Raw genomic sequence first — 26,894 nt, forward strand, 5'->3', positions numbered from 1 at the left:
TTGCTGCCTAGGCAGGTGTCTCCTGGGACGGTAAAGTAATACTAATGAAAATGACGGGAGAGTAGTCATGTTAGTGTAGATGGCTCTTTGTGTGTGTGTGTGTGTGTGTGTGTGTGTGTGTGTGTGTGTGTTTGTAAGTAATTTCAAAATAGTGCTTTCTTGTCCAAACTGTGTATGGGGGTAGATGAGTTAGGTTCCCAGTGTTCCCCTTGAATTGAAATGCAGTTATTTCCATAGATACCTGATTCCATACATATCTTTAGCTGAATTGAAGAATAGATCACTTATGTCTAGGAATGGGATCAATCCAGATCTTCCCCAGTGTTTGAGGTGTCACAATTGTATAACCAGTATCTGGGGGTTGTTGTTTCTACCTCTGTAAATATCAAGTTTTCCTACTCTTTTTGCTCAATGATCATTTGTTAGAACATTTGATGGGACAGAATGCTGGAGATCACATATCTGTTTTTTTTTTTTTTTAAAGATTTTATTTATTTATTCGACAGAGATAGAGACAGCCAGTGAGAGAGGGAACACAAGCAGGGGGAGTGGGAGAGGAAGAAGCAGGCTCATAGCGGAGGAGCCTGATGTGGGGCTCGATCCCATAACGCTGGGATCACGCCCTGAGCCGAAGGCAGACGCTTAACCGCTGTGCCACCCAGGCGCCCCTGGAGATCACATATCTGAATACCTTGACACAAATACTAAGAGAATGATCACGATCAGACTTGTAGTCTGCTTCTCAGCCAGAAGTCCACAATGCCCAGATTAAACCAAGAGATTAGATACCATACCAAATATGAAGAGCCCACAGAACTGGGTGGGGTTATTAGCCACATTAACTGTTTTCTTTGTATGCTTCCTGGAGTTTTTAGTGCTATTAAAGATCCAAGAGAGGTCTGTGGGGGACGTAAATGCAAAATTCTTCCTCTAGAATAGCACAAGTCCCCTCCAGAGGCCAATATTATAGCTCAGGCAACTCTATTCTGAACCACTCTGTCCATTTGTTCTATATCCTCGGTACTATTGTCTAACTTTCCTGCAAGTCTCTGAACCATGGCATCTAGGATTCTTCTTACTTTTTCTTTTTTTTTAAGATTTTATTTATTTGAGAGAGAGAGTGAGAGAGAGCACGAGTGGGGTGAGGGGCAGAGGGAGAAGCAGGCTCTCCGCTGAGCAGGGAGCCTGACTCAGGACCCAACCCTGGGACTCCGGGATCATGACCTGAGCCAAAGGCAGGCATTTAACCAACTGAGCCACCCAGGCACCTGGATTCTTCTTACTTTCATAGCCTCTTGTAAAGTGTGATATGAAGAGGTTTGAGAAAAGAATAAAGCGATCAATTTCCCTGAGCAGTTACAATTTTGGTTCTTAAGGCCCAGTTTTTCTCCTTACAGCACAAACTGATGGGTCAGAATGGGCCTTGGGTGATGTCAAGAACAACCGCGAAAGTAGGCATTAGTTTATAGAAATAAGACATTCCTGTTCAGTTATGGGTAGTAATCAGTAGGCTTTTCTTCCACAAATACAATACCAGTCATTAGGGGCTACACGATGATCTACTTTTGGCCAAGATACTCCTATAGGTTTAGCAAATAGTATTGTAATATTTTAGTGCCACTCATTGGATAGAATTTCGTATCATACAGTGAAATGTGTAGTATCAAGAGAATTAGGTCTGGAGCAAAATTAAAAAAAAAAAAAAAGAAACATGTCATACTTGTAAAATCTGTGAAAGGGAGACAGCTTCCAAATACACACCAGCTTGATAAACCACAACTACCTGTCCAAGTAATGAATGCTTTCCCAGAAAATAAAATAATTTTTCCCCTGAGAATTCACTTATGCTTTCAATTAATTTGGGACTTTTTGAAATATGTCAGGCATTGTATATGTTGCAAAATAATTGTCTAAGACCTTGGTTTTCCTTTTTTTATCATACTGGAAATAATTAGTATATCTAGTGAACCCTACACCTAATACAAGGTCCCTCATGACCACTTCCTCTGCTTTTGTGACTCTGTTACATGGTCCTTTCCCAACCCCTTTTGTGTTCTTATGGCTACCGAAGTACTTCAGAATCCTGGAGAATACTTCTGTGGGTCTGTGCACCGTGGAGCTGCATGGATTTTCATAAACATGTTGATAATTATTTGGAAAAAGGAATTGACAGTTGGGGAGGTGTTAGAAGGTGGAGGAGGGGCAGTAAAGTATCCTCCAGGCTGAGAAGGCACTTTGAGACTAAAAAATGAAGCAGGCCACTCTATACTGTTTACACAGAGTTTTGTTCAGGATAACTTACTGATGGGGGGGATTGGCTGGCGATGATCCAGGTGCTATGCTATTCTCGTCTCTGCATGGTTCAGAACTTAATCCACAGCTTTTGTAAAGTAAGGGGCATTGTGGTGAGGTCAAAGGGTAGTTACCTAAAGTGACGCCATCTGTGTGCCAGAGGGAAGCTCAGAACAAGCCTGTCCATGTTCCAGTTAGTGCATACATTAACCTCCAAGGGTCCTGGAACATGGAGGCCTGAGGAAGGTTATTGCACAGACATGAGCAAGATGGAGGGCCAAAGATGGAGTCAGTGTTGTCAGCGCTCCTACACTCCATCCCTCACGTCTTTATGGCTCATACAGTCTTTACACACCATCCTTCTGCAATGACCCTAGAGACAGATATCAGGAGGGGACTTGCATCCTTATGTCACAGCAGCAATATAAACAGCAACATGAGATTAACATACCTACAAGACAACATACTTAGAACTGTGGTTCCTCAGTGACCTGGTAAAGAGGTCCTTTCTGCAGACCCAGCCGTCAGAACAACTGTGAACTTCAGTGTAACTGGTGGGCTGTGACAGGAAGATGTTTCCTGATGTAGCAGGAAAGAACATCAGCAATATGAGGCTAGGAGTGATAAGACAAATATTTTATAGGAGATGAATATGGCAAATCTTCATCTAGGAACAACATGGTAGTGGTTTGGTTCCCATGAGCCCGTACCACCCCTGGATTGTCACCATTCCTTATTCTTGAAGGACTGGGGCAGCGACTGCTCTAGCTACTTCAGGCTGAAAAGGGGGCATAGATCAGGATTTGAGGCATGAAACTGTCTTGCATCTAACTGCGGGTATTCCCTAGTACCAAGTTGAGCCCCCTTCCTTCCAGAACCTTTATTTTTTTATTTTATTTTTATTTTTAAAGATTTATTTATTTGAGAGAGCAAGAGCATGCATGGGGAGAGGGAGGGGCAGAGGGAGAGAGAAAATCTCAAGCAAACACCCCACTGAATGCAGAGCCTGACATGGGGCTCAGTCTCACAACCCTGAGATGATGACCTGAGTCGAAATTAAGAGTTGGACGCTTAATCAGCTGAGCCACCCAGGCGCCCCTAGAGCCATTGTTTTAGAACTCTGATGTATAGTCACAGACAGCAGCGTATTCCACATTTCACAATGAGGTAAATTAGATCAGTTCAGCTTACCAGTGGTCTCATTTCAGGAGGTGGTCCGGCAGGAGGGCATTCAGTCAGGTCTATAGTATGAAAACCATCAGGCAGAAAGTTACCCAGATATGCAAGGATACCAGAAGAATTTAGGATCCAGCCTGGTTTTATAGGTAAACAATAAACATTCAAGGACAGTTAATCAGAACTAGAATCTAACACCCATAAAGGTGTGTCACTGAAGCATTTTTTTTCCTCTCTGAAGCCACCCTCATTTCTGTCAAAAGGAGCCAAATTAAGACTACGTTGTATGTAAAACAAGTCCAGTTTTAACAAACTTGGCCTAATTATTTAAAAAAGTGCAGCAAGAATAGTGACTGGCCATGTAGGTTATTTTGAATCTGCTTTGTTGGAACTTTTCATAACGAATTTCAGATTGAAAGGCTAAGAGCCTTGAAAGGCTAAGAGCCAAGCCAAACACTTGCCATTAGACTCACCTGCAGTACTTACAGATTTGGGTTATTTCCTCTCTTCTCAAGGTTCCCAAAGTATCCTGAGGTTCCTCAGCCTGCTGGGAAGTGATCTTTACTCACCTGGTAAGGCTCCGGGGAACCCTGTAAGCAAAGACACCAGGCCAGTTTTTTCCAAGGGGCTTCACTGGCCTCATAAAATAAATCTTAGCTCCTTAAAGCTGTCTGGTCATATCTGAGTCTATGTACATCTCTCTTAAGTATGACATTTCAGTCAAAGCCTTGGTAATATAACCAATGTTTTTAATGATGTCATGTTACAAGGAGAAGAGATTCTTATTGAACTTATGCAAATAACTATAATTGATTTCCCTTTTGATGGATTCTTTTGGTTTCTCTTAAGTCAGCCATTATAGCAGCTACTGTAGCAATGGGTTGATTAATCATAGGTGCAAAGACAGATACTCAAGTCCTGTACCATGCCCTGGGGGCTGACTGTAAGAAAGGGTCTTTAATCCCTTGACATCTTACAATTGTAACACCCACGTTGCTGTATCTTTTCAGCCCTTTTGCTCCCCTACAGTTTTGGATAGGATATCTAACAATTTCTTAGGCATTTTGGGGGTATTCTCACACTCACACACTGGTCTGAAATGTTCAAAAAACCTGGCCATCAGGGTACCTGGGTGGCTCAGTCGGTTAAGGATCCACCTTCAGCTCAGGTCATGATCCTGGGGTCCTGGGATCAAGTCCCAAGTCCTGCGTTGGGCTCCCTGCTCAGCAGGGAGTCTGCTTGTGCCTCTCCCTCTACCTCTCCCCCCTGCTCATGCTCTCTCTCCTCTTAAAAAAAAAAAAAAGAAACCTGACCAAGTGTACCCACATGGAGATAGCTGGCCAGCTGGGTATTTCTTCTACAAACGGTGGGCTTTACCCCATGGACAATGAAATTTCCCCCAAGGATGTTAGGCTTTCCCCTAACATGGCTCTTTTACGCATGCTTGTTTCATTTCGGTCTCCTGGCTGGCTCACCAGTTGTTAGAAGGTGGAGGAGGAATAGTAAAGTATCCTCCAGACTGAGAAGGCACTTTGAGACTAAAATGGAAGGGGGGAAAATCAGAAGGGGAGATGAACATGAGAGACTATGGACTCTGGGAAACAATCTGAGGGTTTCAGAGGGGAAGGGGGTAGAGGAATGGGGTAGCCTGGTGATGAGTATTAAGGAGGGCACGTGTTGTAATGAGCATAGGGTGTTATATGCAAATAATGAATTAATGATGTACTGTATGGTGACTAACATAATACAATTTAAAAAAATCAAAAGCAAGCCACTCCATGCCATTTACACAGAATTTTATTCAGGGTAACTTACCGACAGGAGGAATCCAACAGATGACGATCCAGGGACTATACAACTATTCTCTGCGAAGTCCAGACCTTCATCCACAGCTTTTATACAGCAAGGGGCATTATGGTGAGGTCAAAGGGTAGTTATCTGAAGTGGCACCATCCGTGCATTAGAGGGAAGCTCAGACCAAGCCTTCCTGTATTCTAGTTAGGGCATCAACTAACCTCCAAGGGTCCTGGGACATGTAGCCCTGAGGGAGGACATTGCATGGACATGAACAAGATGGAGGACCAAGATGGAGTCAGTGTTGTCAGCACTCCCACAGGAGGGAAAAGAGAGATCAAATGAAGGGCATAGGAGGGTATAAGATGTTTTCATAATGCAGCATTGAATCATAGAAAGGAAACTGAGGCCTTGGGACAGCATCTCCATCACTTAGGACATAGCTCACATCAAGCAATCTTTGAACCACATCAGAGTATCTTGCTATATTTTGGTGTGGTCTTAGATGAAAGTATCTTAGCTGAATTATAGCTAGAGAACTTTGTGTATTTAAGAGTTGGCTGAAGAAATATCATGAGGGCATATGAAGATTACATCCTAGCTAAGAGTCACGACCACCACCACTACTACCACCACCACAACTACCATTTCTTGTCTGCTTGCTCTATGCCAGGAAATGTGTAAATGATTATGGCATTTTCTCATTGAACCCTTACAACAACCCTAGGAAGTGGCAATTAATAATACTCTCCTTTTACAGATGAAGATATCAAGGCTGAGAACTTAGAAGCTGGGCTTGGAAAGCTTAGGTAGCATGGCCAAGGACATACAAACAGAAATACGTTGGTGCTCATGTTTGAAGACAGGTCTCTCTGACTCAGCAAGATATTTTAGTAAAATTCCAGTTTGAGCATCTAAGTAATTGTGGGAGCAGCCTCTATGAGACTTGAAAGTGAATATCAATAATTTGGCATGGTCAGCAGGATCCCTAAACTCCAGCATGTCTGCAGTGGTGTCATAGGCAGACCTTCTGGGAAAAGGGAGGTTTTAAATATATAATTGGGAATTTCTATTCAGTGGACTCCTCTGGGAGTCCTTTAAAGAGCTGATGTCTAAATGGGGGAAGACGTCTAAATGGGGAAGAATGAAGGACAGTTGTGACCCCAGAGCCAAGTCAGAGTATTTTTAATCCAAGAAAAGTAGAATCATCTTTTAGGCCTTTGGAATAGATCCACAAGCAGAATTTGTAGGAAGTGATGGACATATATCTGTCCTAAGAAACTGCAGGGAGATGGGAGTAGAGGTCTCCTGATACTGAGGTTTATGGTTGGAGAAACCCAAATTAAAGTTTTATAAGGCTAAGTAGCAGAGCAGGGGATATATTTCACACCATCAGGAGTTTATTCTACCTCAGGGGTCTCTGAGCTCTTCTTCTGAAGTATATGGGAGTGACTCTGACTTAGGAAAAGACCCTCTTGTGAAGAACATGAGGTTGTTTTTACCAGATACTTTTAGAGTCTACACTTCCTGTGTATTTCTATCATCTCGAGACTTAAAAGGGGAAACCGAAGTAGTGGGAGTACTACTGGCCATAGCATTTAATGTCATCTGTCATTTTAAGGAAACATAGGTTTCATTATTCGGTACTCATCTTATATTCTCCAACTAATTAAACAGGATAATTAGAAGATCAGTATCTGCATCCCGAAGAATTCTGTAATTTAAAGAAAAGATTCACGGTATAATTTTTTTACATAGAGTTACTCCCTGGGCATTAAAGTACACATTTATATGGCATTAATTAATTCAAAATGACTAGGGAGAAAGGAACATAAATGTGAAGACTTAGGAGCCATTTCAGTTGGAGATCAGTCAGAAATGAAGATATAGGGGCGCCTGGGTGGCACAGCGGTTAAGCGTCTGCCTTCGGCTCAGGGAGTGATCCCGGCATTATGGGATCGAGCCCTGCATCAGGCTCCTCTGCTAGGAGCCTGCTTCTTCCTCTCCCACTCCCCCTGCCTGTGTTCCCTCTCTCACTGGCTGTTTCTATCTCTGTAGAATAAATAAATAAAATCTTAAAAAAAAAAAAAGAAATGAAGATATACTTAAGTCAAAATGTGAGGCAATAGGAAAACCAGGTTTGATTTACAAAAATTCTATTCACAGACATATCTTCTTAAATGTACTTGGGCTGATTTTGCTGGTAATGCTGTTGCTGACCACCGCTCTTCCTCTTGGTGTTTTTATGTGGCTGCTTCCACAAACTGTTGCCTCAGGAATAGGAAGTCAGCATTCAGTGACAGTACTTCAAGGATCCCTTCCTTGGATAGGAAGGCTTCCCCAATGATAGTCACAGATCTGTTGTCTGTGACATCCACTTTATCCATGGACTTAGCCATTTTCTTAGTACAAGACATTGTTTTGTTCACCTGAACTACTGCATTAGTATACTAACTGACCTCTTGTCTTTGACTTGTGTCTCCTGTCATCCATTATCCACCCAGAGATAGGAATGATTTAAAAAAATACTTACCAGACCATTTCTACCCACTGGTTAAAATTCATCAATAGCTTCCCATTGTACTTGGAGCAAAATCCAAAATCCCTATGATGGGCTATAAAGTCTTGCATGATATGACTTCTGCCTCCCTCTTCAACCACTCAGTTTCTATTCTTTAGCCAACACTGATCAGTTTGTTGAACACATTATGTATCCTTTGGCCTAGGGCACTGCTGCATCTCTGCATGCCTAGTATTTGCATGGCTCTCTGCTTTCCATCCTGTAGGTCTTGGCTCACGTATCACCTCTTCATAGGGGCCTTGTCTCATAGGTTTCTCTTGTTATTCTCTTTCTCAGTTTCTTGCTTGTTTCACATATGACACCTAATACAAATTTGTAATTTTTAGGTTTATTTGTCTGTTTGCTTATGTATTTCTCTCTTCCCCTCCTGTAGGTAGACTCCATGAGAACAGAGACAATTACTCTTTTTTTTTTTTTTAAAGATTTTATTTATTTATTTGACAGAGATAGAGACAGCCAGCGAGAGAGGGAACACAAGCAGAGGGAGTGGGAGAGGAAGAAGCAGGCTCATAGCAGAGGAGCCTGATGTGGGGCTCGATCCCACAATGCCAGGATCACGCCCTGAGCCGAAGGCAGACGCTTAACCACTGTGCCACCCAGGCGCCCCCAGAGACAATTACTCTTAAACGAGTTCCTTGCTCAGTGTCTTGTACACAGTAGGTAACCAGTAAATACTTGTTGAGTGAATCATCTTAGAAATCACTGTCTCACAGAAATGTTAGAAATAATAGTTGATTGTCCAGGCACCCCATAAAAACTTATTTATTTCAAGGATGTAATTTATCCATGGCTCTAGGATTAGCAGCTTGAGTTACGGCTTCTAGGAGTTCACAGAAGGGGCTATGAAGTGGGATTCAGGAAGAGGAGAAGGAATAATTTGCTCTTATTTTCTTACATACAGATTTAGCTGTAGGCAAATTATGAAACTGAGAAATTTTGTCTTCAGCATCTTTATACTTTTTTTCCTGAAGCCTTTTTATTTTATTTCAACTGTTGTAAGGGACAGAGATCCATTCAGGGAAAGCCAAGGAAAGGGAGATCAGATAATGGGTAACCAGGGATAGGAACTAGATCTCACAGAAATAGGAACCGACCGGGAAGATGCTGAGACATACAATATATCCCCAGATGGCAGGATTGACAAAGTGAGAGGAGAATATAGGGAGAGTTGAGATAGAGGCCAAGGGAAGAGATTGAGGAGAACAGAAATGGTTAGCAGTGTCAGGAGCTGCAGAATGGTAAGGTAAGATGAAGACTGTAATTTGGCATTTATGGATTAGGAATCCCAGGAAGAGAGTGAAGAAGTGTGAGGACATGGGTCTGTGACTGCACATGGATACTATGTCTGAAAGGTTAAGCTTGATGGGCAAGAGGTGCCTACATTGGACCAGAGAAATAGGAAGGGTTCTGGCTATTATTCAGAGAAGTCTGGACTTTGCCCCACAGGCAGTGAGGGGCCATTGAAGACAATTTGGCATTATAAGTGGGGTATAGAGTAAGGTGGCAGTGGGGGTTCTGGGATACAGAGTAGCAGGCAATCACATCCAGCTTCACCTACAGCTGACCCTGCACAAAGGAGTCTTATTTAAGTCAGTTTTAATACTTTGTTAGCAGCTCTTGGAAAAGGTTTATTGAAGGAGATTGAAACTCTTGGTTTAAATGAAGGTTCTGGATTATTTATGGATTTAATTTATCCCTGTGATCCATGTCCCCATTTGACACAGGCTATCAAGAGTTAGCTGCATTCTTTTCTCCTTGAAAAAGTAGGAAGAATATTTAATCATAACCGAGTTGCTCTAATACAGATTTTAATAAAACCGGGCTGAGCTAGGACTGGGAAGTTGCATAAGCGATTGGAGAGTGAATGGTCCTCTGGGTGCACTCTGTGCACTGGCATAATTCTTAGGACTGAAATATAGTATTTAATCCAAAGAGCTCATAGGGTTTTCATAAATGCAGTTTAATTTAAAGTCCATGCAAACACATGCAATACATAAACAGGATTTTCTGGGAATGTTAAGCCTCCCTATGACTTGGATATGACGTAAAAGAAAATCTGTGATAAATTTGATAGCGTGCTCATTTAAATTAGTTTACCTTCCATGGAAATCAAGGTAAAGACTCTTGACTGGATCCCTCTCTCATTTTTACATACTCAGCCTTTCTTTGAGGGTAAGTGAGAGGGCCTGAAGAATCATTGCCATCTGGAGCTTAGAGATCATCTTGTACAATTCTCCATTTTGCAACAAGGAAACTGAGGGTCACAGAGGAGAAATGACTTGTCCAAGGTGCCTAACTGTTTCATGCCAGAGCTAGGAAAAGAACTGAGTTTAGGGTACTTGCTATAGGGCAAAACCTACATTACTACTAATACTAGTAATAAAAAAGCAGCACGAGTAAAATCTTACCAGTGCTCCTGACTCCGCTCTAGATGTCTTTAACCCTGCCAGAGTTTTCTTTCCAAAAATGCCCTTCCTACCATGTAAAAGTCTTCAATGGCTCCCCATTGCCTATGGGGCAAAGTCCAGACTTCTTTGAATAATAGCCAGAACCCTCCCTATTTCTCTGGTCCAATGTAGCCATCTCTTGCCCCTCAAGCTCTACCTTTGAGACATAGTATCCATGTGCAGTCACAGACTCAGTTCTCACATTTTTTCACTCTTTCTTCCTGGCATTCCTAACCTGCACCCAGTGCTTAACAATGCCCATTTATCTTCCAGACCCAGCCTATGCACCACCCCCACCCCAGAAGCCTTCCTACTCCTTCTCCCTTTGTGCTTCTGTTCTAGGAGGTTGCATTTCTGTTAGAATATGTGCCACATTGATGGTCATTTATTTGTATGTATGACCATTCCACCACGGGATCCTTGGGTTCAGAGAAAATATCTTACCGTGTTTACATCCTGAGTGCTTAATGCCTAGAATGTATAGATGCTCAGTAAATGCTTATGGAATTGAACAACAGCAACAAAAAGTTCAGATGGTCATGAGCACCTTGTAAAAACTTTAGGTAAGATTATCCATGAGCCCTTACCAGTTTGAAATTCACCTCTTCCATCTGTTCTGTATAACTTCATGGAGAATTTGGCTGGCCTGCTCTTTCCCAGGGATGCTGTCTGCATGTCTTGCTCCCCTGGTGTCCTGGTCAGTGGCATTCTCCCTGCTTGGCAAGCCCATCCTCCTTGTTTATTTAGAAGTTTTTGCTGATATTGTACTGGGCTCTTTACCTATCTAAATAAGACTCCACTATTCGGGCTCCCCAAGTCTTACTCACACTCGTGTCTTCTTCTGACCAATAGTCTCAGCCCTCTGGACTATGTTAGCGCTTCCTATAGGCACTGCGTATTTGATATGTAATAATATATACTACATTTCTATGTTTTTTTTCATTCTAGGCATATTACACACCCACCCAACTAAAGTATAGGACTCTTGAGGGTAGGAACTGTATCTTAACCTTTGGAAGTAACTTAGTAAATGTTGGCCAATGATTGAGAGGACTAGGGGAACTATTTTCTAGTGCAACTCTAATTTTTTTCAATGTAGCTTTTATTTTATATTTGAAGTGTTTTGCTTCAATGTTTCTTTTACTACATAGATTCCAGCAAAGGATGGTCTAATATCAGTCAATATTAAGTTTTTCACTGAGTACCCAGCACTGTCTAGGATCGTGTTTATTTTTATTTTTTTATTGAGATATAATTGACAAACAACATTATATTTGTTTCAGGTATACAATATGATGCTTTGATATTTGTATATATTGTGAAATAATCACTACAAAAAGCCCAGTTAACATATATCACCATATATCCTTTTTTTTTTTTTTTAAAGATTTTATTTATTTATTTGACAGAGATAGAGACAGCCAGCGAGAGAGGGAACACAAGCAGGGGGAGTGGGAGAGGAAGAAGCAGGCTCCCAGCAGAGGAGCCTGATGTGGGGCTCGATCCCGCAACGCCGGGATCACGCCCTGAGCCGAAGGCAGACACTTAACCGCTGTGCCACCCAGGCGCCCCTCACCATATATCCTTACAATTTTTTTTTCTTGAAATGAAAACTTTCAAGATCTACTCTCTCAGCAACTTTCTTTTTTTTTTTTTTTAAAGATTTTTTATTTATTTATTTGACAGAGATAGAGACAGCCAGCGAGAGAGGGAACACAAACAGGGGGAGTGGGAGGAAGAAGCAGGCTTATAGCAGAGGAGCCTGATGTGGGGCTCGATCCCGTAATGCCAGGATCACGCCCTGAGCCGAAGGCAGACGCTTAACAGCTGTGCCACCCAGGCGCCCCTCTCAGCAACTTTCAAATATGCAAGACAGTATTATTAAGTATAGTCATTATGCTGTACATTACATCCCATGAATTATTTATTTTATAGTTGGAAGTTTGTACTTTTTAAACACCTTCACCCATTCCCCGCACTGACTCTGGCAACCATTGATCTGTTCTCTGTATCTGTGAGCTTGGGTTTTTATTTATTTATTTTTTTGTTTCCTTTTGTTTAGATTCCTCATATAATAGTGAGATCATACAGTATTTGTCTTTCTTTGTTTGACTTATTTCACTTAGCATAATACCCTCAAGGTCCATCCATGTTGTTATAAATGGCACGGTTTCCTTCTTTTTTATGGCTGAATATATCACATTTTCTTTATTCATTTAGACCCTGTGATTTTGCTACTGGAATCAGCTGAGTGTGTTTGTGATGCTGCTATGTGTGGAGGCAGGTCAGTCGGGCTGTGGTCAGGGATTCTGGAATTGAAGAGTGACTTTTGGAAGCATAACTGCCTGAGTTTATTAAAAGTAAATATCTCCCAGGTGGGAAGACTAGATCATGTAAAGATTTCCTCAAATTGCAGTGATTTATAGATTTAATACACTAGCAATTAAAATCTGGTTGGGATAGAGAGAAGAGTTTATCTGAAAGAATAAATAGAATTTACGAAGGAGATTCTGTAAAAGTATATTTGAGAGTCTATTTCTATCAGAATTTGAAGCACAAAGAGCTATAATAGTTAAAATATTTTAGTACTCATCCACAGATTGAAAAACACATTATTCTTTTGTTGATTTAATGTATGTGTGTATGTTTCATATGATGCATATGTAAAAAATGCTTATAAACAGTATCATCCTGCTGTCAGTCTTCCCTGGAGCTAGTGGTGGAAACAGCCTTAAATATGCCTGTCCCTGTCTCCTTCCCAGGGACAGCAGGACAAGAAACTCGATTATCCTGAAAGATAGGCATTGGGAAGTATTTCACCAAACCATGGCCCTTTCACATAAATTTTTTAAAACTATATGATTCCAGAGATAACATAGAAACTGTGGCAAAGGGCAGATTTTTTTCCTTATAAATATTGTTGAAATGACAAGTTAGCAATTTGGAGGAAAACTCAGTCTAAATCATCCAATAAGGTAAATGCCAAATGAAAAGCATAAAGATCAAACCATAGTTCTGCATGAAGAAAACAATTTCAAAACAATTTCATACTCTAGGGGGAATGTACTTTACAATGCTTGGGGGTCAGGCAGGGCTTAATGGTGACTTCATAGCCCATAAAGGCCTACAGTAAGTAATTGTAGTGATTCTGTCCGGCACTGTGTCCCTAACAGCATCTGGCACATAGTAGGTTCAGTAACTCCTGGTAGAATGTGGGGATGCATGGATGTTTGAGTGAATGTGTAGACCCTTCAGTCTGATAAGCTGTGAGAGTTCGTTGTGTGCTTGTTCATGCTTTGGCTCTCTGAACCCTGGAGAGAGGAGATAAAAGAGCTCATAGGGCCATCACGTACCATTTCTGACACTTGAGGGCTGTGCTATTCTTTGTGTTCGGTGGGACGAAGGTGCAGACGAGGATGAGAGCCTGGAACCATAGAGAAAAAGTAAAGCTCTTTCAAGGATGTAGGATGGGGAATGGGTTGATGGGGACAAAAGGTGAATTTCTAAATGGTCTTTAAGTAATCACAATCCTCTTCTTCTTTTATGGTGGCAAATAAAATGATGGCCTCTCCTGTACCATGTCTCTTTCTCTAGCTACAAAGTAGGTACTAGAGAGCTGCTAACTGAAAAAGAAGTTCCTTCTTCTGGAGTTTTGTTAATTTTATAACTGCTTGATTACAGGGATCAATAGACTGGTTGAACTATACTAATAACTGTTTACTTGTCTGCCTTCCTTCCTGAAGGCTGGCCTTTGTTTGATTCACCACTGTATCCTCTGCACTAAGCCTATGCCAGTTTTAGAATAGAAACTTGAAAACATGTGTCAAATGGATGAATAAGTGCCTACTATGTGCTTTCAGAGAACTGTAATGAAGTCCTGTAAGACACAACCCTTACCTTGGAATTTATCGTGTGAAAATATCTGGTCTTTATTAGTGTTTTCCTTGTGGCATTGCATTTTCAGAGAATGTTCAGTATTAGGCTTCTACACGTTAATTAGCTTTGGAGACATACGGATCTAGAATACATTATCATCATTTGTCTTGGCCTTATTCGTGCACTGAGTTCATCATTGTCTTATTTTGAGCACAGCTCCTTCTTCCCCTCTCTACTGTAGAGTTATTAATAGTAATCGGAGCTTCCCAGCGTCAGTCAGCGGCATGCCTGAAAGGGATGTTCAAAAGAGATAGGAAGGATTCATCTCCCAAGTAATTTGTATGCCAGGGAGTACTACTCCTTAGAAATCCTGTTCTTTGTAGCTGACATGGTTCACGAGAGGGCTGGCGTGGAGCAGTGAGCCACAGCAAACAGGGTAGACAGGAAGAAACTGGAACGTACAGCTACAGCCCTCCTCCCCTACCCTGGGGCTGAACAGGTGTTAAGGGGCTGGGCAGAGGCAACAGCTAGCTGTGGGAAGAAAGAACAAGGCAGGTAGGCAGACCAGAGCACCCAGGCCGTGACAGGGCAGTCCTGGAAGAGGGTCTAAATGCAGAAAGCAGATAGCAAAACATATGGGAGATGATTAAATGTCATGGTTGAGAAGGGCAGCTTTTGAAAGCAACCCAAGTGTCTAACAATGGCTGAATGGTTAAGCAAAATGTGGTGTATGCATACAGCAGAATATTACTCAGCCTTAAAAAGGAAGGCAGCCCTAATATGTGCCACAGCATCGATGAACCTCGAGGATATTATGGTAAATGAAATGAGGCAGTCACAAAAGGACAAATACTGTATGACTCCACTCACGAGGTCCCTAGATTAGTCAAATTCAGAGAGAGAGTAGAATGGTGGTTGCCAGGGGCTGGGGGTAGTGGGAATGGGGAGATGTTTAATGGGGACAGAGTTTCAGATTTGCAAGATGAAAAGTTCTGGAGATTGGTTAAGTAACAATGTGAATACAGTTAACATTACTGAACTGTACACTTAAAAATGGGTGATATGGTCAATTTTATGTTATGTGTATTTTGCCACAATTGAAAATTTAAAAAAATCAGAGACGATCTGAAAGAAAAAAGAAAGGCATCCTTGAAGACAGGCTGTCCAAGTTCAAATCCTGGCACAGACACTGACCAGATGGGTGTCTTTGGCCAATCAGGTAACGTCTTTGAGCTTTGGTTTTCTTTCTAATATGGGAGTGACAATTATAGTACCTATACTATCGGCTTCTTGTGAGGATTAAATGAGATACTATATGTAAAGCCCACAGCATTCAGGAGAGCACAATAGTGTGAGTTTTCACAACAATGGTCAGAATACATAACATTTCAAGTATGCAAGCAGTTGGCTTGCTTTAGAATGTCTTTGCGCATTCTAAGGGCATAGAGTTCCGGATACCAGGTTCATATTGAGGGACATGACTTCAGTGTGTAGTGGGGCCTGTAAAGAGCAAGGTGTAACCTCATGCTAGTGTCAGCAAGTTTTTATGGAGTACGTGCAAGCAGCCAGGTGCTGCTTGAAGCATAGGAAGACAATAACGTGATCCTGCGCGTAGTATGGTGGATTTGTTGTTAAGTTATTATGGTGAGAATCCAGTTATTTGTGTTGGGATGCAGGATAGGTACTTAGTATTAGGAGCTTTTTAGATGCCCAGTCAGTTATTAGATTAGTTATGGCACCACAAGAGGAGAATTGGATTAACAGCTAGAGTAACTATGTATTAAGACTTTTCCAATTGCCAGTGACAGAAATCCCAACTCAACCTAGCTTGAGCATAAAATTTGATTTATCACTTTACAAATGAAAATCTAGTAATATACCTGTCTTCAGGCCTGGTTGGACCCAGATGTTCTAACGATGTTGGAAGTCTGTCTCTTGGCAACTCTTGACTCTGCTTCCCCCTGTGTTGGTGTCATCCTTAGACAGTTCTCCATGATGGTGGTGATATAGCCACTAATGCCCCTTGGTTCATATCTATCAGCTTAACACTCCTTCTTCCTCTTTCTCTGCCTTTTCTATTTTCCTTCTTTTCCTCTTTTCTTCCTGAATTATTCCATGCAAAAAGCCAGTAAGTGGAATTTAGCAAGCTAGGGGTCTTTGCTGGGGGCTGTGGTGGCACGGAGCAGAGTGTTCGAGCCCAGCAGCAGTGAGAAGCGTGTCTACACGGGAGTGATGAAGCCCATGTGGGGTAAGGAAGGCATTCCAGCAGGAAGGTGGTTTTTGCAGGGCATCGGACTCCAAGAGGGGTAACCAGAGCATCCAGGGAGAAGGGCTACTCCGTGTATTGTGTCAAAGCCTGAGGCGAGGAGAGTGTTCATTGAGTACAGGTTGTTGGAGACCAGGCAGGATGAGGAGAATGCCCACAATGGAGGACCTGGCATGGAGCTCAAGTGGGGTGAGGAGGGTGCCCATGAAAGAAGATAGCTCAGAACGAGGTCTCAGAGCCTGAGAAGGGTGAGGAGGCTCTCCCTGTGGGGTGGAGGGCTTGGGAAGAGGTGTTTGAGTCCAGACGTGGTGTGGAAGGCTTTCACAGGGGAGCCAGGTTCTCAATGTGAGAGAAATGTGTTATAGATAGGAAAGGGAGAAAAATAAAAGCAACCCTGTTAGACTGGATTGGAATTTGATTTGTTCTCTCTTCCTCTATGGTAAGTAGGTAGTTACAGATATATAGATAGATGGAGAAATAAATATAAATGTAAATGTGTACGTATATGCAGTAGTGGTGTGTGTGTATGTATATGTGTATATATATTTGTATCAGTATCTACCTGCCTACCTACCTGCCTACCTATGTTTCTAGATACCATTCTTCACTAAAAGAAGGTAGAGATCCCTGGGGAAATTGATGATTGAGGGGCTGGGGCAGGGAAGGCACAAGATGAGCCTGGAACATTTTGTGCACGAAAGCAAGGAAGGGCTAAAGAATGAGAGGGATATGTCAGAAGGACTCAGGAGCAGTGTAAAGGGCTCCCCCTGGCCACACATGGGGCAATGTGAGTCTCAAAATAAACAGTGATCATAACAGGTTAATGCCCGCTGAATTAAATCAGGGAACCATGATTCAAAGTGACACAAACTGAAAGTTGGGATGACTATGAAGAATGGATATATATGTAGTGTCACTGCAAAATACTTACTACTTACAGAGAGAAAGGAATGGGAGGTAATGTCTCCTAACAAAGGACTGAAATGCTGGTGCTGGAGATGTCCCACAGTCCCTCCAGATCCACTCTCTACGTCTTCCTGCTCCTCACTGGGAGGCTGATCTCTACAGACCCTCACTCCCTTGTCCTGTGGTTTCTACTTGGGTTTGCAATGATCAGTGGCAGCAGGTGATGGGAGGGTGAAGGGCTAAGTTACCTTGTTCCTTGCTGGCTGGGCTGTAGTCTGGCAGTGCTGGGCTTCAGCACAAGCCTCTCTGATGTCTGCAGCTCTCACTGATAGTGCAGAACCCTCCTCTGGGCCCTGTAGGGCCAGTGGTGATAATCACTTGCTACTGTTGTTAGCCTGGAGTGAGTCCCCATCCCATGCTGATTTCCCTTAATCCTGTCTACATGTCTGTACAACATCCCTTCGTTAAACCCTCTTCAGGGTGCTCCCTGTTTCCTCCCTGAGCCTGACTAATACAGGGTTCTGCACTATTAGCAGAAAGAAGGGTAAACAGTAACAGCAGATGTCCACGGCAACTGATGCTGACCCGCCGCTGCTCCCAGATTAGAACATCTGGTCATCTCCGCCATAGACAGGATTGGGCCCCCAGCTGTCAAAAGACCCAAGGTGTGGAAAGAGAATAAAATCAGAGCAGCAGCTCAGTAACCGGAAAGACATTTTGTCCCAGTCATTTGTACAGATACTCCTCTAAAAAGGAAGGACTCCTTAAATTTACATTGGAGAGTCAGATACTTTCCCTCACCTTCAGTCAAGGAAGTGGTGGCCCTACGTTATGAAAGAGTTGCAGTTCAGAATGTCCTAGACCTTTTGAATTAAACTGTCTTCGTGATTTCTTCCAAAGACGATCGAATAAAAAACAACCCAGAGGTCAGGGGATTATCTTCTTTCAAGACTTTCAAGACTTCAATGACTGCACCATTATCACCAGACAAATCGTAAGTGTCAGACATTCTTATTTCTGGAAACTTTCCATTTCAGCCTTTTCTTCTTGTGTCGTTCTGGAAAGCAAGCACAGACAAGGACATGAAGTAGACTTTCCTCTTGTCACATCAGCTCAGAGGTGTCCCTTGTTCCAGTCTCTAAACATGGGTGACACTTCTGAGTACAGCTCGCTAAGAGAGTAGGCAAGTACTCCCATGAGTTATTGGGTTGCTAAGCACCCCATTTGCAGGGTGATCCCATTAAATTACCCTGCATCTTCAATTAAGGGAACTTAGACCAGAGTCCATATTTAAGAGTGCTCCCTTGTCAGTTTCATCGTCAAATTTTTTAATTCACATATATGCATATTTCCTTAGACTAGATTCTTAAATTGCTGGAGTTGTTGATGCTGGATCTGATGTAATATGCATTTTCCTAGGCTTTTTAAATATATTCCCACAAACCTTTCAGAAAACTTCTATTTAATGCCCCCCAGCAGTGCATGAGAGTACCAGGCTCCCAGGGCCCTAAACAACACTGGAAATTGTAACTTTTTAAAATATGAATTTGATAAGTAAAGTCTGGCATTTTGTATTTATTCCTTGATTATGAATAAAGTTTTGTATTAAGGATATTAACTCTTTGATAGTATGTTGCAAATATACATAAACTTTTTAAGCCCCCAAGTAATAAACAGAAATTACATTTGAAAAAAAAAATTAAAAAAAATAAATTGAATTCTTACTGTTGGTAGAACAAACCAAAACATTTCCTAATTCTGCTAGGAATCATACACTGGGGCCCCCTTTCCAATGTGGACAGGGAAAATAGGTCATATTTGCTAGGAAGGGTCACTTAAATTCCCTTTTGGTTTCCATTAAAGTCCTGCACGCAATGTCCTCAGTCACAGCTGCAAACTTAGATGCCAGAGTGCTCATTTTCATAAATAGTCACATTCACCCCTCGCTGTTTTCAACTTTGCAGTAACTTTCTGGAACAAGCTCTTTTAATTAACACTGACTTATCTGAGTTAAGGCCAGAATTCCAGATAGGCTAGTATAATTTGATTGTGGAAGAAGATTCTGGATTTCTTTTATAAAGTTTTTTTCCTGCTGAGCCTCTTTTTTTAGTGTATGGCTATGTATGTGGGGGTGGAGGGTTAGCCTTATTGGGTAGGCTATTTTCATTTAAATGTCTTGAAGTTTACAATAAAATACCATGCAGGTGGTCCCCAATTTAGGCACGCCTAATTTGTGCATGTGTTTTGCATTTGAGGTGCCCATTACATAATAACCCTTCCCCAACCTGCCTCACCACAAAGCTCCTCTCCTTTTCTTCCCTTCTTGTCATTTGCTGGCTCCAGAGAATAGTCTTGGGGTTCTTGGCCACTGATGCCAGCTCAAGTATGACATGGGTAAATTTCTGATTTACCACCTCTTTTCCATGACATTCTTTCTTCCTCTTGAAGCAATTATTCATGTAATACTATTTCTGTGTATCCTGTGATTTTCATTGCTCTGAACTCTGCTAATGCTTTCTCAGGAAATTTTCTCATATAACTGGTATAATGTTTAAGACCATGAATCAGACAGACAAGTTCAGGTCTTGGTTCTACCACATTTCAACAGTATGACTTTTCTTTCTATGCCCCAGTCTTCTGATGTATAAAATTGAGATAATAATATAATTATTCTTATTTCTTAGCCATGTTATGAGTATCTTGTAAAACGTAAGTTGGACAGTATGGTGGGGACCCATTGTAAGTGCTCAAGATGTGATTTGTTGCTGTGCGTTATTATTTTTATTTTAGTTTCTTCTCTGTTTTTCTTTCTTGCTCTATTCTCTCTTTCCTAATTTTTACTCAGGTGTTTGAGGAAAAAACAAGTTTTTTCCCCCTTTTGATTTTCTCCCCCCGTTTCTGTGTTTTTCAACCTGGGGCACAGGCAACAAAGCACAAGAGTCCCTACTGAGGGCTGGCCTGGGCTTTGTCCTGCTGCTGCTCTTCACTACTTACGAGTCCTGAGTGGGCCCTATTCATAGCTGCCGAAGATCAGAGGAATGCTGGGGATACACTTCAATCAAGAAAAGAGAAAACGCCTCTGCCTGGGTGGGGAGGGTGAGGGCATCAGATATGTTAGCAGTGAATACCATATCTTAAAGTTTCTAACAAGGCCTCTTCAGAATTCTGGGATTCCTACTTTAGTCCCCATCCTCTTCAAATTAAATCTGCTTTTGGATTCATACAATTTTTCAAGATGTTGTTAATGGGAAAAACAAAATAGTTTCTTAATTGATTTTATTATTTGTCTTATTTGTATAACTGCTACTCTTGTGATAGTATATTATTTTTTATTGAAATTGCATAGCATCTTAGTTATATTCAATGTTAAATAGGTCTTTGTGTTGTAGTCCATAAAATTATTTCTATGGGGAAAATAAATTCTAAGTCCTTAATGCCTAACTAATGAAAGAAATTTTTAGAAGGCTACAAGTTTGTAAACGGAGGACTGAATGTGTAGTATAGTATGTGTAATGCAGGTGATCTTTTACTAGGCCCAACCACCATTCTGTCTAGATAAGACATTTACCGGGGGAGATGCAAGAACTTGTTTAATGTCAAATGAAAATGTTATTTCTCTGGAATTGAACTGGCTTTTGTATTAGTCAGGGTTCCCAGAGAAATAGAACCAATAGGATATAAACACACATACACACAGAGACAGAGAGAGAGAGAGAGAGAGAGAGAGAGAGAGATTGATTTATTAAAGAAATTGACTCGTGCAGTTTTGGAATCCAGAAAATCCCACAATCTGTTCTCTGTAAGCTGGAAAACCAGGAAAGTTGGCAATATAGTTCAGTTCAAGTTCGAAGGTCCGAGAGCTAGAGGACCACTGGTGGACGTCTGAGAATCATGGCTCCAGTGTCTGAGGACAGGAAGAGATGGATATCCCAGCTCACGAAAACAGAGATAATTTGTCCTTCCTTCTCCTTTTTGTTTTTTTTGGGTGCCCAAAGGATTGGAAGATACCCCCTCACCCCCATTGGTGAGGGTGGATCTCTTTTCTCAGTCAACTGAAAGAAATACTAATCTCTTCTACAAAAACCCACACAGATATGCCCAGAAATAATATTTTACCGGCTATCTGGGCACCTCTTAGCCCTGTCAAATTGACATACAAAATTAACCATCACAACTTTTAATCCCCTTTATTATTGGAAGTCTTATCCTTTAGCTCAGGTTTACTCTCATGACTGGGTTGAGTACAAAGGCTATAATCGTGGAGGTGTATTGCATGGAATATGACATTGAAACCCAATTTCTAAATTTCTAAACATATAAACAAACACAGAATTTGTTTGCTCATGTTTTTAAATTGGAGAGGTTGAAGAACTGTTGCAGATTTACTTCTGGACTACTTTGAGTAATTTACCAACATTCAGCCTGTTTCCATTATCCTTGCCCACCCACTGGTTCAATCAAATTAAGAATTTTAACACCAGGCATTTAAAAGGGAAAGGAAAAAGAGATTCATGTATTTGGATTCTTCAAAGAGAAAGTGAGAGAGAATTCATGCCAATTTCTGTATTTTCTTACTTCTCATCCCAAGTTACTGCTGTCCTTGGCAGGCAAGTCGTCCTCAAATTGTAGATTATGTACCACATATCCATTTGAATTCCATGGGGTGCTCATTAGCATGCACAGTCCTGGGGGCCACCCAGACTTTCTGAGTTGGAATTTTTGGAGTTGGGGTTTGGCAAATTGCATGGTTAACAGTCCCCAAAATGGCCTTTATGAACTCTGATGTCTGAGAACCACTGATGCAGACATTCTGCTTTAGGATGTATGTGCCTGACAATGAACGTGATGTTAATGGCCCCTTTTGATTCAGGATTTGGTTTTGCTGCACCTCCATTTTTTAAGATTCTTGACTTCTTCGAGGTGGATTTGTCAGGGTCTAGGTAATATTAGTTTGTTCGGGCTGCCATCATAAAATACCACGGATGGGGGTGGCTTAAAGAACAGCAATTTATTTTCTCACAGTTCAGGAGGCTAGGAGTTCAGGGTCAAGGTGTTAGCAGGGCTGGTTTCTGGTGAGATCTCTCTCCTTGGCTTGTAGGTAGTCATCTTCCTTGTCTTTACATGGTTTGCTCTGTTCATGAGTGTTGTCTGTGTCTTAATCTCTTCTTCTTGTAAGTACCTCAGTCATAAAGGATTAGGACCCACCCACTGAACCTCATTTTATATGATTGACCTCTTTAAAGGCCCTGTCTCCAAATACAGTCACATTCCAAGGCACCGAGAGTTAGGACTTCAACATGTGAATCTGAGGGGAGGCAATTCAGCCCATAATAGTCTAGATGGATTTCAAAATACTATATGAATAAGTGCAAGGTGAACAGTGCAGATTTATGATCAAGTTCCCTCCCCGTTCTGGCTCCTGGCCATTGGGAGGAAGCTTACTCCTGGTTGCTCTCTTAGTCTCTCTCCTCTAAGGCAAGCAGGAAGAAGGTAGGGACAGTGACAACTTGGTTTTCATTGGCTCTGTTCCTCTGAAGCTCCATTTCTTTGACTGTAAGAGAGTCTAATTACTATTGACTCAACTGCTTTAATGACTAAGAATGGTGGTTTTTGAAGCAAATCTGAGAAGCCAAAAGTCTCTTCATAAGTAATACTAAGATGGTCTTTCCTTTTTTCTTTCTTTTTTTTTTTTTAACTGGACAACACCTGCACTGATCGTGCAAGAGCAGTGGTGGCTGAAACCGTTGGTGCTTCCGCATGAATTAAGGCTGTGGCACTGAGCTGTACTAGTAGTCATTACATATGATTTCCCCACTGTGCATTTGCATTGAAACAAAGAAAATGCCAGTTCCACTTAAAAATGCCCTTGCTGAAGTGGTAAAAATTATTAGGTTTGCTAAATTTCAACCTTTGAGTATCCATTTTTTATTTTAGTAATATAGGTGACAAAATGGGAGGTTTGCATAAAAGCAATTATGCTACATACAAACTTGCAGTGGTTATTTTGAGGGAAAGCTCTTACCGGATTGAATTGTGAACCAAACTAGCCACTTTTTTTTTTGTCATGAAATATCATTTTAACTTCAAAGAACAAGTGATAGATGAACTGTGGGTATTCAGACTCATGTAGCTGGCAGACATGTTCACAAAAATGAATGAAGGGAGCCTGTCACTTCGTGAAATGCGACTGACAGTGTTTGTTGCCCATGATAGAATTCAAGCTTTCAAGTGAAAATTGGAATTTTGGAAAACTCGTATCTGTTACTGTGAGCTTGATAGCTTACCAACATTTGAAGATTTTTCTAGTGAGGTTGGTGATTAACAAATGTGATTTTTTCCCCCATTTTATGTAATGAAATGTGTCAGTATTTGGGAAAACTGCATAATTCATGGCACCACTATTTTCCAAATGATGCTACAAAATCATGGGTGGGGGAAAGATCTATTCTAAGTGTGAGGCAGACCAACACATTTTTATGTAGCAGTTTATTATATGATTTCAGATTCTCATTGCAGCCAACCTTTAAGAAACTCTAATTGTCAAGTTTTGCCATATTATCAGAGAAGAACATTCGCAATTATCTGAAAGGATTATTACAAATGCTCTTTCCTTTTTCAACCACATATCTGAGTGAGGCTGAATTTTCTTTATTTACTTCAACCAAAAATATATCGAAGTAGATTAAATGCAGAAGCAAATGTGAGGATCTAGCTGTCTTCTATTTAAACTAAACATTAGAGATTTGCAAAAATATAAAAACATGCCATTTTTTAAAAAAAAGATTTTATTTATTTATTTGACAGAGAGAGACAGCCAGTGAAAGAGGGAACACAAGCAGGGGGAGTGGGAGAGGAAGAAGCAGTCTCCCAGCAGAGGAGCCTGATGTGGGGCTCGATCCCAGAACGCCGGGATCACGCCCTGAGCTGAAGGCAGATGCTTAACAACTGAGCCACCCAGGCGCCCCAAAACATGCCATTTTCTGACTAATTTTTTTGTGCTTAGGGATATATATGAAATACATAAATAAATTTTATTTAACATGGAATGGGTTTATCATTGCTATTTTAAAATGAATTGTTAAGTACCTATTTAAAAAAATTTCTCAGTTCCAATTTCTAATACAATGAATATCTATACATAGAACCCAATAAACAAAGGCTCTTTGGAGCCCCAGTGATTTTTCAGAGTGTAAAGGGATCCTGAGATCCAGTAGTTTGAGGACTACCGAATTAGACATTTTTCTAGCTATGTTGTGGTAATTGGTTTAGAGTTAACTTTGATTCATGGTACACTTGGAGCCAAATATATTCACTATCTGAATGCTAAACATGGTTTGACTTCTGCTTTTTTCTCATTGGGAGAAAAATCATATTGGTATTCAATACCAAACTTTGCTCATGCATAGAGTAATGCCTGTTTTATCTTTCTTAATTCCAAATAAGGTAGGATAATCATGAACAAACTGGAAAACAAAAAGCCTTCTATAAAAACTAACGTTTTTGAGAGCTTTATTTCAGTTTAATGAAGATGTATTGAAATTAGCAGAGGTTAAAGTCTGCCCTATAGAAATGTACTTGGAAAACTTGCCATAAATGTGCTTTCTTCCTCATTCTGCCCCTATTTTTCTTTTTCCACTTTACAGAGCCTTGGTTTCCCTCTTCTCCTTCTCGTCTTTGTTTCAGACCTTTTCTTTTATTTATTTCTCCCTTTTTCCCTTTGTCTTATTATAGCTGGAGGTAATTTCTCCTGCGTTGCAGTGTGTGGTTTCTGCGGTGTCCTCCAAGAAAGCTGCTGAATCAGTAACTATGAGCAAGGCAGTGACAAAATGTAGCTGTGTCTTTCCATTCTCAGCTCTCGGACTTCAGCGGTCTTCTGTTCTGTATGTAAAATTCAACACTGGAGACTATGCTGTGCTTCCATTCTTAGATTTCTAGAGGCTGTGAAGGAAAGATAGGGAAAGGATTTTAACTTAAGACTTACACCTTCCAAAAGAAATGCCTTCAAAATAAGTTCTACTGTTATACTGTATTCTTCATAGATTTCTTTCTCATTTTTCCTCTAGTCCAAAAGTCACTCCCGAGTTGGCCTGAAATCAAGCACGAAGCAAAAGGTATGTTTTCTTCCCCTCTGCATTGTTCCTTTAGAATACCATTATTTTGGTAGATGGTTTTATTTTTAGTTTTTGAAGAGAATGGCTTGTTTTTGGAAGGTAAGGAGAGTTCCAGAAACAAGGTATTTGGGGATTTTCATTTGCTTTGCTTCTGCAATAGCAAAACTGAAATGGGAGAAAAAATCCTTGAAATGAAATGGAGTGAGAGAGATTCTGGAAACCCAGTGACAGAAGCTGAGAATTTCCCAGGGCTTATGAGAAATTCTGAAAGCAAGGTCAGAATGTGCCAGATTCAGTTCTCTTATTTTTTAAGCCCTTCGCAGTGAAGGAATTTGTTTTTATCTCAGTTCCTGTGTTCACTAAACTTTATTCTCTCAGAATCTGCTATGGAAAATGACCCTCACCTATGACCCGTGGTGAATTGGCTAAAACATGAGCTCTGAGTTAGAAAGAATTGGTTTCAATTCCTGGTTCTGTTACTTTGCAAGCTACCTGACCTTGGACATATTTGTACCAAGAAGATGATTGTACCTACTAGGGTAGTATATTTTAAGGATAAAATGAGATAACATTGTGACAACAGTTATATCCTAAAGCCTAGCACAAAATAGGCACTTCAGTTTTAAAATCCTATATTATTTCATTGGTCCTTTAGATATATGAAACAATAGAAAATTTGAAATTGCAAAATCTTAATCCCCAGACAGACACAGACACACACACATTTACATATATTTAAATTATGTTAATTCCTGGTGATACATAGGGCAATGGTATAAATAGATTTATTAGAATTTAGAGAAGCTCCTCTTCAAAAATTATTATTCTAATGTCGATGTTTGAACCTGTTGGAGCACTTGCCTAACCTTTTAGGATAATGGACGTACTAACTCGGAGTACCTTTCTTGATGTCAATTGTTAGAGGAAAAAAACACCTCAAGAATGCAAAGCATCTAAGAGGTGCTTAAGGAGATTAAAAGAGGTAACATCTGTGAAAGCTCTAAGCCCCGTGCCTAAGTACATAGGAGCTCTTTTTATTAGCAGAACATCATGTTGTTTGGAAAGAAGATGGGGAGACACAGGTTCCAGCCCAGCTTCAGCACTCACCAGCTAATAACAGCGAACACCTAGAGAGCAAATACTGTGCTCCAGGAACAGTTATGAGCACTTATTTAATCCTCTCTATAGCCCTCTGACGTAGGTGTGCTTGTGTCCCCAGGGTCTGTCGGCAGAATGAAATTACACCAATAATTTGAACAGAGACAATTTAATATGAAGAACTGTTAACGGGCTGTAAAGTTAACTAGGTAATGGAAAGAGTCAGAAGCATATGGGCGGGGGTTAGCAATTACCAGAAGCAGGTCTCACCCCCTGGGCTGAGGGATCAAGGGAAAGAGATGGGATTATGAAAACTTCTTAGGTACTTGGAGCAAGGGCCTCACAGA

At 41.0% G+C, this 26,894-nt stretch overlaps 1 protein-coding gene across 1 annotated transcript in view; it reads left to right on the top strand.

The window, feature by feature from the left end:
• RASGEF1B (RasGEF domain family member 1B) overlaps window positions 1-26,894 on the top strand; it is a 528,807-nt gene that overhangs the window by 85,219 nt on the left and 416,694 nt on the right. The window contains exon 2 of the mRNA XM_087864047.1: window positions 25,402-25,449. Within this exon, the coding sequence (XP_087720173.1) occupies window positions 25,402-25,449 (48 nt within the window). The remainder of the gene's footprint in view (window positions 1-25,401; window positions 25,450-26,894) is intronic.

Source organism: Ursus americanus, chromosome 8, assembly GCF_024610735.1.
Source record: "Ursus americanus isolate L20-20 chromosome 8, mUrsAme1.1.p, whole genome shotgun sequence".
NCBI lineage: Eukaryota > Metazoa > Chordata > Mammalia > Carnivora > Ursidae > Ursus > Ursus americanus.